We start from the raw sequence: 15,359 nt of genomic DNA on the forward strand, positions 1-15,359 counted from the left end.
CCCCGTCCGTCTCCATGGAGGGTTTGGCATCGGTGGGCGGCTCCACCTTCCGCTCCCTGTCTCTGACCATCTTACGTCTCCCTGGCAACGCTTCTGAAAACAGTCACTGACAGAGTGAGACCCATAGTCCAAGAGGCCCTGCCAGGCTGGTCTGTGGAAGACCGGGGGCCGGGGCCTCTTGGTCTACGGGTCTAGACCACAAACACTCAATTCTTGGGGTCTCAGAGGGGGGGCCCCGCCCCCTGGTTCAGGAGGCCCTAACGCCTGCTTCACGAGCCCCCCACCCCCCTCACCCACAGACCAGCCGGGCCAGCCCGGGGTGGACCTGGGCCTGCAGGGGCCCGGGCCCCACCAGCTCCCCGTCCACGGTGATGGTCCCCTGGGGGGAGAGGGGCTCCAGCCGCAGGGCGCGCACCCGCTCGTACACCAGGTGGGGGACGCCGCACTCCAGGTGGGCGCCCCGCTCCATGGCCAGGAAGAGGCGGAGCAGCGCGGCCCGCGAGACCCCCGCCTCCACGTAGAAGAGGTGGATGAGGCCATCGTCGGGCGTGGCCCCCGGCGCTGCCCACAGCTCCTCCGACAGGTGGGACTGGAACATGGCCAACACCAGCACGAAGTCCTGCTGCTCCACCCGCCTCCAGGAGTCCGGCAGGGGCCGGCACAGGGGGGGCAGCAGGGGGTCCAGGAGGGGGCCCCTGGGAGCGGGGTCAGGGGCGGGGCTAGGGGTTGGGTTAGGGGCGGGGTTAGAGGCGGGGCTAGGGGCGTGGGTGTGGTTCTGGTTCTGGTGGTCTGTCTGTTGGTCGGTCTGGTTGTCTGTCTGGGTGTTGGTCGTCTGGTTGGTCAGGGGGTCATCATGGGGGTCAGACGGGGTGTCAGACGAGGGGTCAGACGGGGGGTCGGTACGGGTCTCAGTCCGGTTGTCGGTCCGGCCGCTCTCGGCAGTGACGGCGTTACGGTTTGAGGGGACCCGACCCCGACGGCGCTCAGAACGGTTGTTGTTGGGGGAGGGAGAGGGAGAGGGGGAGGGGGAGGCAGAGGGGGCGGAGCCACAGCGCAGGGCGGAGGTGGGGTTAGAGCAGAAGGACGGCCGCTCCTGGGCGTGGTCGGTGGGCCGCGCCCGGGCCCAGCGGCGGGCGGTGCGCGGGGTGGGCGGGGCCTCTGGCTCCGCCTCCAGGGGCAGGAAGGCCAGCCGGCCGCGGTAGACCCGCAGTGAGGCCAGGCGCAGCAGCGTGCCCAGCAGGAAGCGCACGGCGCCCACGGCACGGTAGCGCTCGCTGTCCAGGTCTACGTCGGCCACGAAGCCCCAGGCCAGCGACAGGAAGGAGAAGAGGCGGCGAGACGGCAGCTGCACGGAGACCAGGTCCAGCGGGCTCACCAGACCCTTACACAGCAGGAAGCCGCAGCTGAGGAGCAGCTCCTCGCCCCACGCCGGGGGGGCCCTGGGGGGGGGGGAAGGGGGGTCAGGTAGGGTAAACAGACTGCATTTATCCAGCACTGTTCTAACCAGTGGCCACTCAAAGCGCTTTACAATACTGCCCAACATTCAGCCATTTATGCACACATTCACACACCGCCGGCGGAGTCAACCACGCAGGGCGACAGCCAGCTCGTCAGGAGCAGACAGGGTGAGGCGTCTCGCTCAGGGACACCTCGGCACTCAGCTAGGAGGAGCCGGGGATCGAACTAGCAACCTTCTGGTTACCAGCCAATCGCTCTAGCTCCTGAGCCACATGCTGCCCAGAGATAACATGTGTTGGGTCTTCAGCTGGCGGCGGCCATGTTTGCTCTGGACCACACACACATGCACACACACGACCACACGCACAGGCACACAAACACACACACAAACAAACACACACACACACACACGCCTCCTTAAGGTCTCCCTAGGACTTTTGGTTCATCAAGGACTTGTGCGATAAGAGATACTATGTTGTGCGCTCTAAATTATAATCATTATCATATCAAACAGAATATATACATAAATAAATACAAATGTGGTCCGATTCATAATTCAGTGTCACACTCTAGGGGTGTGTGTGTGTAGGGGGGGGGGGGGGTAAAATCCTGAGAACCTCGGTCAGATGTTTCTGGTGTTCCGGTGCTTAATTGTAGAACTGTTGTAGAGTCTGTCCTTTTTCCAGAACGCTTTCAGGTGTACCTGCTGCTGTTCCGTGTTCCAACAGCAGGGGGGGCTGGAACACCATTCAGCGGTGTATGTATGAGTGACAGCGGGGCAGAGGTTGGTGTTGGTGTGGAAGTGGGGGGGATATCTGTCATCATCATCATCCTCCTCCTCCTCCTCATAAATCGTAATGTGCTGACTAACGTTGTTGGCCTTTACATCACTCTTTGGAGAGTTTCAGGCAACCTAAAGTGACCTTTCTCTGACAGGGCGGCCATCCAATAGAGGAGAGGAGAGGGAGTGTGGTCCCGCCTCCAGTGTAATTACAGAGATTAATCAGCCAATCAGTGAAGAGAAAGGGGCCAGGCTCTCACTGTCTGCCAGGTCAGTGTAGTAAGCAGACAGAACAAATCGTTCACTGGTTCCCTACATAGTGCACTATTTTTATGTGTCTGTTTTATAGTGTTGCCCGGAATGTGCAACTCTTTCCCACAACTTTATAAACACAATGCACTGAGAAATGAATATACAACTGATACAACTGTACAATAATAACTAGTGCTGTCAGTTTAACGCGTTATTAACGGCGTTAACGCAAACCAATTTTAACGGCGTTAATTTTTTTATCGCGCGATTAACGCTCTTTTGGTTTGGCAAACATTGTCGTTTTTTCACCTGCTGTCTAGCAACAACTAGTCACTTAAGAAAAACTCCAAAACCATACCGGATCTAGCTACACCGGAAACAAAACAACAAGCACGCCGCACAAAAACTCCTTAAAAGTGTGTGTGTGTTTGTGTGTCACTCTGTTTGAGCCTGGTACTAGAGTTCAATGTTGTCATTAGCTGTTACCTCTTTCCGACCAATCGCAGTTCAAGGACCACCTGGGCTGTACCACTTCGGAAGGGGCCGCTCAGTTACTCCCCTCTAGACAAAATCGACTTGGTTGCGACGTTGACAGTTTTTGAGTGTTACGGCTGTTGAGTGAGTGAGAGGTTGTGGGCGCACAGCTCAGGCTGTCGGACGGCGCTGCAAGAAACTTTTATAAACGCAATATTGTTATCCCGCAGTAATCAGCCCCATAGCCCCGAAACGTTAACGGCCCACCCCAGCTCTCCCGATTACCACTCCGCCGCCGTGTGTGTGTGTAGGTGTTATTCGATAGCCTGGTAATGTGTATAGGCCTTCGTACGGTAGGAATATTCATGCTGGTTTAAATAATAAATGTTATAGTATTTCCCACCTTTAATGAGCAAGAGTTTTGTTCGAAAGTTCAGTGATTGAAACAAATACAAGCCTGGGCTATTTAAGTTTTACGGTAGGCCTACCACTGTCATGCACCTCCCTGATGTCAAGTGGACCGGGTTGAATTCACTGCGGGTCTCTTCTTATATCCATCTTACCAAATATATTTTATTACTGTCCTTCTCAACACTCTGATCTCATTAAAAGGCTAGCAGCACGAAATCAAGGGATATTTAGTATATAAAGAAATGTGCAATTAATCGCGATTAATCGCGAGTTAACTATGACATTGATGCGATTAATCGCGATTAAATATTTTAATCGCTTGACAGCACTAATAATAACACAACTCATGAGATGTGATTCATACCTGTAGGCCAATAGTTTGGTAAAGATTCGAATCCATTCATAACGCGACGAGACGCCTGCATGCTGGGATTCGCTGTCCCTCAGGCGGACCTCTTCAGGACTAAACTGGCTACGCTAACAGGCTACGCTAACAGGCTACGCTAACAGTGCTAGCCAACAGGCTACGCTAACAGAGCTAGCCAACAGGCTACGCTAACAGGGCTTGCTATTGTGGATTTTTGAAATATGTAAACATATATTTCAAACTGCTTAACTGTCTACTTTTAATTGCATGGTTCACGTCATTAAAACTGCACTAGGATGCAGGAGATGGAGTCTGTGTGCATGTGTACGTGCGCGTGTGTGCATGTGCATTTGTGTGTGTGTGCCTGTGTGTGTGTGTTTGTGTGCCTGTGTGCCTGTGCCTGTGTCTGTGTGTGTCTGTGTGTGTGTGCGTGTGCCTGTGTGTGTGCCTGTACGTGTGTGTGTTTGTGTATGCCTGTGTCTGTGTGTATCTGGGTGTGTGCGTGTGCCTGTGTGTGTGTGCCTGTATGTGTGTGTGTTTGTGTATGCCTGTGCCTGTGTCTGTGTGTATCTGGGTGTGTGCCTGTGCCTGTGTGTATGTAGTGCGAGACTGACTGGGAGTAGTGGTGGACAGAGGCGGCCAGTGCGTTCCCCGAGCCGCCGGGGAGGATCCCCAGGGGGGTCCGGACAGCCTCCCGCCAGTCCTCCCTCTCCATCAGCCCGTTGATCACCTGCACACACACACAGACACACACAGGCACACACACACACACACACACACACACACACACACACACACACACACACACACACACACACACACACTCACACACACACATGAACACACAGGCACGCACACACACAGGAACACACACACACCACACACATACAAAGGAACACACACGCAGACACACACACACACAGGCACAAAAACACACGAAGGCTCGCACACAGACACACACACACACGCACACACAAACACACACACACACACACACACACACACACACACACACACACGGTTGGTGTCTGAGGAGATGAGAGGCCGGGGCCACTCAGGTCAGCGGACATTAACCAACCGGCTCTCTGGTCCCGCCCTCTCTGGTCCCACCCTCTCTGGTCCCGCCCTCTGTGGTCCCGCCCTCTCTGGTTGTGTCTGAGTACCCATCTGTTTCTGCTCGTCACGCTAGCAGCCAGAGAGCAGCACAAATCATTCCTCCTGTGGGTCGGTCTGACCGAGCAGAGCAGATCGATCCTGCCTCCTCACGTCCGTCTGTCTGTCTGTCTGTCAGCAGCAGACAGTGAGCTGTGAGTGTCCCTCAGAGCAGGAGCTCAGACCAGCATTATGTAACGTCTGACAGGTTTTAGAGGATTATGTCATTCGTTTTTTAATTTTGAGTCAGTAATCTGATAGATTATTATTTATTTACATTCTAGAAATAAGTCATAAGGATGCAGCATAAATGATGTTACATCACCTGTCAGTAATGTTGACATTTACAGTCTGCCTTTCCTTTTCCACTAATCATATTGCATATGTACATTATTTGCACACTGAATACTTAGTTTCTATTCTGTTTGCTGTTGAATCCAAATCTCTTTAAAGGATGAATGCACATTTTTTTAATTAAAGTCTACAATAAAAGACTACTATGTTAGATAAAAAACAGTTAGACAGTATATTTAATCCATTGATCAGTTTCAGACCAGCGTTACGTAGATATTAACGTCTGGACGACAGCTCTATGATGATATTGCAGGGGGGCGGTACCTCAAAGAGCAGGCCGTCCCCCGACACGATGACCAGTGCGTCCCATTGGCGGAGGTCGGCCTCCCTCACCACCTCACGGGCATGGTTCCTGCGATCTGGGAGGGGGGAAAGAGGGAGGGAGGGAGGGAGGGAGGGAGAGAGATGATAGAGGGGGAGGGAGGGAGAGAGGAAATGAGGGAGAGGGAGGGAGGGAGGGAGAGTGGGAAGGAGAGGGAGGAAGGGAGGGAGAGAGAAGAGGAAGAGAGTGGGGTGGGGAGAGAGGAGAAAGGTGGGAGAGTGGTGACAGGGTGAGAGATGAGAGAGAGAGATGTACAGATGGGCATATGGAAATAAGGGAAGGAGAAGAGACGATTTAAATTAAATCCGGATTTTAACTTCCACTATGTTGTGTTGTGTCGCTGTGTTGTGTCTGTTATGTGTGTTGTTTTCTGTGTGTTGTGTTGTATTGTGTCTGTTGTGATGTGTATGTTATGTTGTTCTGTGGATGTGGTGTTTGGTTGTGTAACTTGTGTTGTGTCTGTGGTTTTGTGCCTGTTGTGTTGTTTTATCTGTTGTGATGTGCTGTGTCTGCTGTGGTGTCTCTATTGTGTTGTTTTGTGTCAGTTGTGTTGTATTGTGTCTGTTGTAATGTGCTGTGTCTGTTGTGTTGAGTAGTCTCTGTTGTGTTGTTTTGTGTCATTGTGTTGTGCTGACTCAACACTTCAGTCTGAAGCTGTCTCCCAGTTGTTTCTTTATATCCATTACTGGGGCCGCTGCCAAGAACTAAGTACACACACATACACACACACAAACACACGCACCCACGCGCACACATACACATGCACACACACTCACGCACGCAAGCACACACACGCACACACCAACACACACACAAAGAATTACACACAAACTCCCTTTTTCCCTCTCTCTCTCTCTCTCTCTCTCTCTCTCTCTTTCTGAAGGTCAGATGAAGGTCTATCTGGTCCCAGATGCTCTGAGAGAAGCTGTCTCCCCCAGCCTTCCTCCTCCACACTAGCTGTGCTGTTGCTGAATAGATGATGAGATGAGACCAGTATCATGAGAACCGTTACACCGAGGTACAGTACCTGTGGACGGACACCGCAGGGGGTTGGAGGGGAGGAGCATGAATGATTTAAACAGAAGCTATTTTTAACCCCCAACTTCTTATGCTGAATCAGTCGCTAGGTGGCAAGAGAACCACCTGTCTAATATGGCAAAGTGTGTGTGCGTGTGCGCGCATGTGTATGTGTGTGTGTGTATGTGTGTGTGCCTGTGCCTGTGTGTGTTACTAACCGGTGATGACCAGTGTGTAGGGGACGCCGGCCTCAATGAGCATGTTCTGCACATGGGCAGTAAAGAGCTGTATGGCCTGGCCTCGCCCACTCTGGGGGTTCAGCAGCACCATAAGCCTGCAGGGGCGAGGGACCTCCGCATACACCACGCCTGCAGGAGAGAGAGAGAGAGAGAGAGAGAGAGAGAGAGAGAGAGAGAGAGAGAGAAATAATGCATCTGTTCAGATGCATTATTTGACTCCAGTTTGACTCCAGATTCCCTCCCTTGCCATTCTGACTAATGGTTGTTCAAACTGGATTCCCGTCTTGATTGGTCGAGACAACATGGCCATTCTAAACGCTCCACAGGTAACTCACTTTCACAGACACACACACACACACACACACACACCTTCTAGATTTTTCTACTCACGGTAATATGCTTAAATATATATAAGAATATATGCATACACTCCCTTATGGAGAATGCTATGATGAGAAATGCTTTGATTTTAAACATGTATTTGTTTAAAATCAAAGCAATTCTCTAATCATAGCATTCTCCATAATGTCAGACTGTATTTAAGACACTGACGCCTCTTTAATGTGTTGAGGAGGAGGAAGAGGAAATGATCTCCACAGAGGAGCTAGCTCATTGCTCATCTCTCATGCCTGATAGAAGGTTCTGGGTCAAAGCCCAGCAGGGCCCTGATCACTGATACTGCCTGGAGAAGGAAAGAGTTATTAGTTATTAGTCAAAGAGTTATGACTTCTACATAGGACCTGCTTTCTCTTTTTAGCATAAAATAATTGATTAAAATATTAAAAGAGTTAAGTCCTGTGCTTCTCCAGAGATACATTTTGCATCAAAGTTAAATAGTTTTGTCTCGTTAAGCTGTTTTAAAATTAAAAAAACAGAACTAAACCCTAAAACCTAATCCTAAAAGGCTCAAATTAAGCCCTCACCCAAATCCTGTTGGTTGGTACGCTTTTATCAACATAGTTTAGAATAAATGAGAGAGAGAGAGAGAGAGAGAGAGAGAGAGAGAGAGGGACAAACAGAGAGGGGGAGAGAGAGACAGGGAGAGAGGGAGAGAGGGGGAGAGAAAGAGAGAGAGAGAGGGGGAGATACAGAGACAGAGTCAGAGGCCTGCTTCCTATTCAAACCCCATCTCTATTGTTTCTGATTGAGCTCTGAACAGTGTTCCTCCGGACACCAGGGAGCGCTGTCTCCACCTCCACAGTGTCAGAACCAACCACATCAATAAACCAAATAGCCACCGGAGTGGGGAAATGGGCTAAAAACCCAGATGACCTGAGGGGCCGGGGAACAGTGGCTCTTAAAACCACTTAAGCCTTTGCCAGAGGTCACCGTGTAAGCCTAAACCTCACTGACCCAAACCTGCAGGCACGTGTACACACACACACACACACACACACACACACACATGCACGCACGCACACAGGCACGCACACACACGCACAAACGCACGCACACAGACACACACACCCACACACACGCTCACACACAAACACACATACACACGTCTTTGACTTTTACTAATTTTAGACATATTTATTTGTATGTGTTTCGTTTTTACGTGCTTTTTACTTAAGCCCTTGACAGGGAGAGAGCGGGAATGAGAGAGCATAACAGGGGCGTGTATGTCTGTAGACAGACAGTCTGAGTGACAGGAAAACTCGAAACTCACAGGGAGCAGAGAACTGACCACACAGCAGACAGGCAGACAGACAGACAGGCAGAGAACTGACAACACAGCAGACAGAGAGACAGACGGACAGGCAGAGAGACAGACAGACAGGCAGGGAGACAGACAGACAGACAGATAGAACGACAGGCAGGGAGACAGTGTGTGTTAGTGCATGTGTGTGAGTGTAAGTGTGAGTGTGTGTGTGTGTGTGTGTGTGTGTGTGTGTGGATGTGTGAGGGAGTGGAAGAGAGAGAGAGAGAGAGTGAGAGAGAGAGAGAGAGAGAGAGAGATGTCAAGAAACAAGCCTTGACAGGCTGTCAAATGTTTGCGTCAGGGAGCAAGAGTGGTGTGGGGGGTGGGGGCGGGGTGATGCTGCCAGACACAGAAGCAACCCCAAACAAACACAAACTTCCACACACACAATCTCACACACACACACACACACACACACACACACACACACACACACAATCAGAGGACTCGGAGCAGCATCTCTTAATTCATACCAAAGATGCTTGTGAAGATAAGGATGAGGAGATTGAAAGACAATGCATTCTGTTAAGATTCTAAAGAAGTGCCCATAATATAGGCCCCACCCAGGCTGAGAACCATCGTTTACAGTTCCCACCAGATCGCTATCTGAACAGCTAGGGCGGTCAAACCTGCTGGCCAGCTCTACAACTGCGACATATTCTGTTTCATCTTCACACTACCCCTCGAAACTCACATCACACTGGGGTAAAATAGAACAAATACGGCCCTGAATTCACAAGACACACACACACACACACTCTCATACAGACACACACAGACTCTCATGCAGACACACACACACTCATACAGACACACACACACAAACAAACGCACACACTCGCATACACACACACACCCTCTCATACAAACAAACACACTCTCATACAGACACACACACACTAATACACAAATACGTACACACTCTCATACAAACACACACACTCACACAATCTCATACACACACACTCTCATACAAACACACACAAACGCACACTCTCATACAAACATAGACACACAAACACTCTCATACAAACCCACACACAGTCATACACACTCTCATACATACACACACACACACACTCTCTCATACAAACACACACACACACACAGATCAGCGGTGACAGTGATACGACCGCCGGACTGAAGCGTCGCTCAACACCGCTTCAAAGAGCTCCGCCTCCACGGGTCTCCATATTTCATATCACGTCTTGTGTTCGTGTGTTTGTGTGTTTGTGTGTTCGTGTGTTCCTGTCCCGTGGGGCGGCGCCGCTGTATGACAGCTCAGCGCCGCCTCGTAATCCTGATATTGCTCTTTTAAGCCAGCTGTTCTGCTGGGATGCACAATTAAGTGTGGAGAGAAACACATGCTGGCAGGATTAGCGTCTCCGCGTCCTTCAGGGCCCCACCAAGGGCGTGAGCGCCGCGAGCCGTTAGCCGCTATCTGTTAGCCATTAGTTGTTAGCCGTTAGCTGTTAGCTGATCTGGGAGGCAGCAGCCCTGCTCTGTCAGAGAGCAGCTTCTATCTCGGGGGAGACGGTGCAGAACCTGGGCAGGAAAGGATCTGAAGGGGGCGGAGTCAGGACCAGTCCTGACCTGTCTTGAAACCAGGACCTGAAAGGGGCGGAGTCTGGAGCCAGGACTTGTCCTGACTCCGCCCCTCTCAGGTCCTGGTTTCTGGAAATTATATTTCGTTAGAATATCGTAACGAGGGGAACTGAAAGGGGCGGAGTCAGGAGCCAGGACTTGTCCTGACTCCGCCCCTCCATGTTCCCCTTCCAGGTCCTGGTGTGACTTTCCTGTCTGGTTTCGTCATACAGAGGAGTTCACTTTGGTAGAATATCGGAACGAAACAGGAAACCAGGACCTGAAAGGGGCGGAGTCAGGTCCTGGCTTCCTGTTTCTAAACAGGAAAAACAGAAAATGATGTTCTACCGCAATGAGCTCCTCTGTGTGCGTGGATGAAGTGTTTCTACTACAGCGACCAGCCTACAGGGTTGGTCTGAATCCTTACAGTTTAACAAGGGTTAGCTGGTACTGGCCGAATGTGTTTGTTGATACAAGCCAAAGACGTGATCACAGATCCCGCCTCCAGCACATGAGACGAATGTGAGGTGAAGGAATGTGCGGGTCGTCCTGATACAAGCTTGTCAGACATCAGACGTCAAACGCTAATGTAATGTCTCATTTATGAGACTAGCCACCAGCAGATCCTGCGTCTACTGTATTAACCCGCTAGTGTCCATCGAGGTTGTGTCTTTGTTTTGTCTATATAATTGTGTATTTTTAGGGTCTATATTCTATTCTATATTATGTGTGCATTTGTCGGTGTGTGTGTGCATTAGCATATGTGTTCTTATGTGTCGATATTATGTGTGCTTGTGTGCGTGTGCATGTGTGTGCGTTTGTGCGTGTGTGTGTGTGTGCATGCATGTGTGTGGGTGCGTGTGGGCGTGTGTGTGAGTGTGTGTCTGTGTGTGCGTGTGATGGCCTGTGAGACCATCTGGCTGAAATGCCACCGTTCCCCAGAGTCCTGCTGGCCTCCTGCCAGCCCAGGTCTGCTGTTTCACCTCACACAGCCAGCACACTGTCTCTGATGGCCCCCCCTCCCTCACCCCTCTCTGTCTCCCTCCTCCACTCCTCATCTCGTTCTGTCTCCCTCTGTCTCCAGAGGCCATGGTCCGCCGCTCTTTATCTCCCCTCTCCCCGTTCCTCTCTCTCCCTCTGTCATTCCCCCCCCACCCTGAAGTCCATCACCATGGTAACCCTGAGACAAAGTGCCTCGGTCCTATCTGATGTCCATCACCATGGCAACCCAGAGACACAGTGCCTCGTTCCTATCTAAACAAATGAGGGCCCAACTGTGCGGTGATAAAGGACTCCTCTGTCCGCTATCAAACGGCTGTCTCTGTTTCAGGGACATCGTCCACCTCCTCTGTGTTTGAGTCCGTCACTGTGTCCCTCAGTGTGCAGGATAAGTCCGTCAGTATGTCAGTCATACCTCACATTACATCCCTTAATACAGTCAGGCATCAGATGGGCGGGTACTAGCAGGACGCAGCGCTACGAGGACCAATCAGACGCTCTCCCGTCAGCATGGCGGGAAAACCTATTTTGTGTTGATGTGAAAAAACATAAACTTCTCTGAGGGAATTCTTCTTTATGAGTGTGTGTGTGTGTGTGGGGGGGGGGGTGTGTGTGTTGGTATATATGTCTGTGTTTCTGTTACACCTAAAGAGAGAGAGAGAGAGAGAGACAGAGACAGAGACAGAGAGAGAGAGAGTGAGAGTGTGTGCGTGTGTGTGTGTGTGTGTGTGTGTGTGTGTGCGTGTGCGTGTGTGTATGTGTGTGTGTGTGTGTGTGCGTGTGTGTGTGTGTGTGTGTGTGTGTGTGTGTGTGTGTGTGTTAGGAGCGTCTGAGGGCAAGTAATGCAGTGGGACCAGTCGGCTTGCCCTCTTCAGGTAGAGCCAGTTTAACAGACACATTCAGGGTACATTCCTCAACATGACCAACCCAGTGTCAGACCTCACAACCTTTAGACTGTTTACACCAATGAATCAAACCAACCCAGCCGCTCTATAATAACGGTACAATCAATCAATCAATCAATCAATCAATCAATCAATAACATCATCGAAGGCACTATCATACGGTCATATTATTATTATCATTATTATTATTATTATTATTATTATTATTATTATTATTATTATTGTTATTGTTATTATGGGTGTGTGACCTTTACCGTTCCGTCGCGGGATCTGTTTTGCGGCCGCGTCCCGGATGGCACGCGCCCACTGCTGAGCCTCTCGCAGGTTTGCGGCGGGGTCCGGTAACGGGACCACCCGGAAGACCTGCTCCACCTTCTGGCGCGCGGAGCCCCCGCTCATCCACCGCCCGCGGAACGGGTAGAAATAAGCCGCGAAGTACGCGGCGGCGTTCCCCCCGTCACCGTTCCCCCCGTCCCGCCCAAGGTCCGCCACGGCACCCGTCCCGTCCCGCCCCGGGACCGCCGCGACGTCCCCCCCGTCTCCATCCCGCTCTGTGTACGCGTGGCAACCCACGCAGTCCGCCAATAGAAACACCGCCTTGGAGCGCGCGGGCTGCGAGGAGATCATCTGCACGGTCAGCGCGCTCTCTGTCAGGCTCACGGAGTACCGGAGCCGGTGGTCCAGCGGGTCGCTGAACTCCCCGTGCAGCGCCGCCCCCACCCAGCCGTTCTGTTGGCGCGAGGAGTCCGATTCTTTCTCCATCCCGGACCGGACAGGGCGCTCTGCGTAGTCCGCAGGCCGGCGGTGCTGGGGGGGTTCTGTGGCTGGTCTATCAGGAGAGGAACCGCTCTCCTCCTCCGCTCCTCCTCGGCTCCCCTCCTCTCCTCCTCCGCTCCTCCTCGGCTCTCCTCCCGGTCCTCTGTCTCCCCCTAGTGACTGCCGGAGGAACAGCACCAGGTTTAGGTTTGGTTTAGGTTTTATTTTAGTGCACGTTTGTTTTTTGGAAAATTGGACTACATGTTGGTGTGGGATGGGACTTAATTCAGCATTATGTATATAATAAATTATTTAAAAAATATAAAAATATATATATTGTAGGCTCAAACATACTGTGGCGACCACAGGTGTAGGCGCTCGTTCAGTTGCGCAAGGGGCTCTGGGGGGTTGATTTATCCTGGGGGTTTGGACCGGGACAGTGTGGTTGTTGGGTTGAGTGGGGTTAATGGGCTGGGAATAATTAATTTGTTGAGTGTTGACATGTTGTGTGCATCGTTGCCGCCACCGTCACCGAGAGTGACGTGTTCGTTTACTGGGTGCGCTGGTTTCCATATCTGTGGTTGGTCGTTAATAAAGGCAGCCCGTAGTCGTGCGTGTATGGGGCACGGAACTGCATCATTGGTTCAAACTGGGCTCCCGTCTCGTCCTTCGCGTGCTGCTCGCCACAATACGTTTACAATACAAATAAGACAAGATAAAGTGTATACGAGGCCTTTAATTTAACTAACCTTTTTAATGAACTTGAATATTATTGTGGCAGACATTCATCTGTTTCATATGTTGTACATATGTATTCGATTTGATCAATTAGTATTTATATTTACCCGCCTGGGTTCAATGATCACCTGAATCTGCCAATCAGCGCCTAGTCTCCTTCACGTGGGCTGTGACGTTCTGCCTATATATAGAGAGCCCTCCGTTAGACGAACTCTCCTTCTTCCTTCCTCCCCTGACCTGCTGCTAGCGCTAAAGAAGTTTAGCTTCTCTAAACCTCCACGATGGCTCCATATCGAAGCATCAGGTCCGAGGCGCCCTCATACCACTCTGAAGTACCGATGTAAGTATTTTTTTTATTGCACGGTGTTATTGCTGCACATATAAAATGCTACGAGTATGCTAACGTTAGCTGGTCTCCAACACGTGGTTTGCTCACAGTGCTACGGGTGCCGCGGTTATAACCATGCTTTAAGGGTTACTGGATGTGTTTTTTAACTTTCGCTCTTCCACAGGTAACTTGATACACTACAGAAAGAATGATCATCTAACCCGTGGGCCTGGATCTAGTCCCCCTTATGGACTTGATCGAGTCCCCCTCATGGCCTGGGTCGAGTCCCACTCATGGACTACAGAATTGCCAGGTAAACTACCGAAAGTCTCAATACATGGTTTACGTTATAGACCGCAAAACCAAAGATGAGTTTGTTATCCCTGGCTGAAAACATGTTGATACAAAAACGACTGAGACTTTGCTCTGAGGGGTTACTACCATGAAGGAAGGGGAAATATTTGGGCCAACCCTTTTTTTTTTTTTTTTTTCTTTGTGCTCTTGCAGGAAGATGACTGAATTCTCTGGGCCACCGTAATTCGACCGTACCGGACCCTGAATGAATCCCCTGGGCCGTAGTTCCACCACCACGAGGTAAGGACCTCAACTGGGCTCTTGTTGACTTGGTACCACATGTTTCCGGGATGATATCGCTGCATAGGAAGTGCCGTCCGATGCGAAACTGACGATTGGAAAAGCTTTTCTGAGAAATAAAAAAATTCATTCTGCGGGAGATCCACCCGAGAGACCACATCTAACTAAAGTATCTGAAATCCACAGGCAGTGAAGGACTCTGGTGACGCGAAGCAGCGGGAGGTCCACCGAGTTCCCTTTCTACCATGAAAGGTAAATTGATGCGTTTTGTATAAGCGCTCAAGCCAGTGATGAAAAAAGTTATCCCTGTCTGAACAACGGTGTTGACCATTGGTAACCTGAGGCTTGACTAACTTTTAGCTCAATGCGAGATGAATTAAGCAAACTGTTTGGGACTGGCACCTTTTTCACTTCTCCTTTTCACATTGTTGCAGGTTTGAATCGACGACCAGCCAAATGAGGATGTCTGCTTGGACTGAACTGTAAATCAATGCACCTCCAAGTCTTAGTCACGAGAGCAGGCTGACTTGTGACCGGGAGGTTGCTAGTTTGAAACCTGGCTCCTCCTAACTGAGTGTTGGCTGTGTATGACTGCTTGTAAGTCGCTTGGGATAAATTGGCTTCCAAATACAACTCTGAAGTTATCGTCTGCAAGACTAGAATCATTGTTGGAACCACTCTGGATTAAAGCTTCTGCTAAATGCCCTGACTGTTAATGCCCCTGCTAATCCAAATGCAGTGTTGCTCTTAACAATAAAACTTAAAGAAAATTGTGTATTCGTTGGTTTCTGTTCAGTAACTGGGATATATTTTACTTCTGTATAAGGATTGGACCCAAGTCTAATTTTGTTGACTTTCAAACAATATAATTCAGCATAGCTTTCTTGTTTTACTAACAGATTATCAGTATAAGGCTGTCTCCTCCT

At 50.5% G+C, this 15,359-nt stretch overlaps 1 protein-coding gene and 1 long non-coding RNA gene across 3 annotated transcripts; one reads left to right on the forward strand and one right to left on the reverse strand.

Moving 5' to 3' along the window:
* Nucleotides 1-289: 289 nt before the first annotated feature.
* Nucleotides 290-12,851, reverse strand: LOC307082176 (sphingosine kinase 1-like; the record flags this gene model as incomplete). 2 transcript variants are annotated; one of them, XM_079745657.1, is made up of 5 exons in its annotated part: nt 12,272-12,851; nt 6,807-6,956; nt 5,514-5,608; nt 4,358-4,473; nt 290-1,439 (listed from the first exon to the last, which is right to left on the reverse strand). In XM_079745657.1, the coding sequence occupies exons 1-5, from the start codon at nt 12,777-12,779 to the stop codon at nt 290-292; spliced, it is 2,019 nt and encodes a 672-aa protein (XP_079601783.1). In that variant the 5' UTR covers nt 12,780-12,851. The 2 variants fall into 2 exon arrangements, with proteins under 2 accessions (XP_079601783.1, XP_079601784.1); XM_079745658.1 differs by lacking the exon at nt 6,807-6,956.
* An 886-nt stretch (nt 12,852-13,737) lies between these two features.
* LOC307082274 lies at nt 13,738-15,175 on the forward strand. Its single transcript, XR_013812208.1, has 5 exons — nt 13,738-13,851; nt 14,024-14,152; nt 14,347-14,433; nt 14,620-14,685; nt 14,868-15,175. It is a non-coding gene; the product is annotated as an uncharacterized lncRNA (long non-coding RNA).
* Nucleotides 15,176-15,359: the final 184 nt, after the last annotated feature.

The sequence above is a fragment of the Pollachius pollachius genome (genome assembly GCF_949987615.1).
Source record: "Pollachius pollachius genome assembly, chromosome: 11".
NCBI lineage: Eukaryota > Metazoa > Chordata > Actinopteri > Gadiformes > Gadidae > Pollachius > Pollachius pollachius.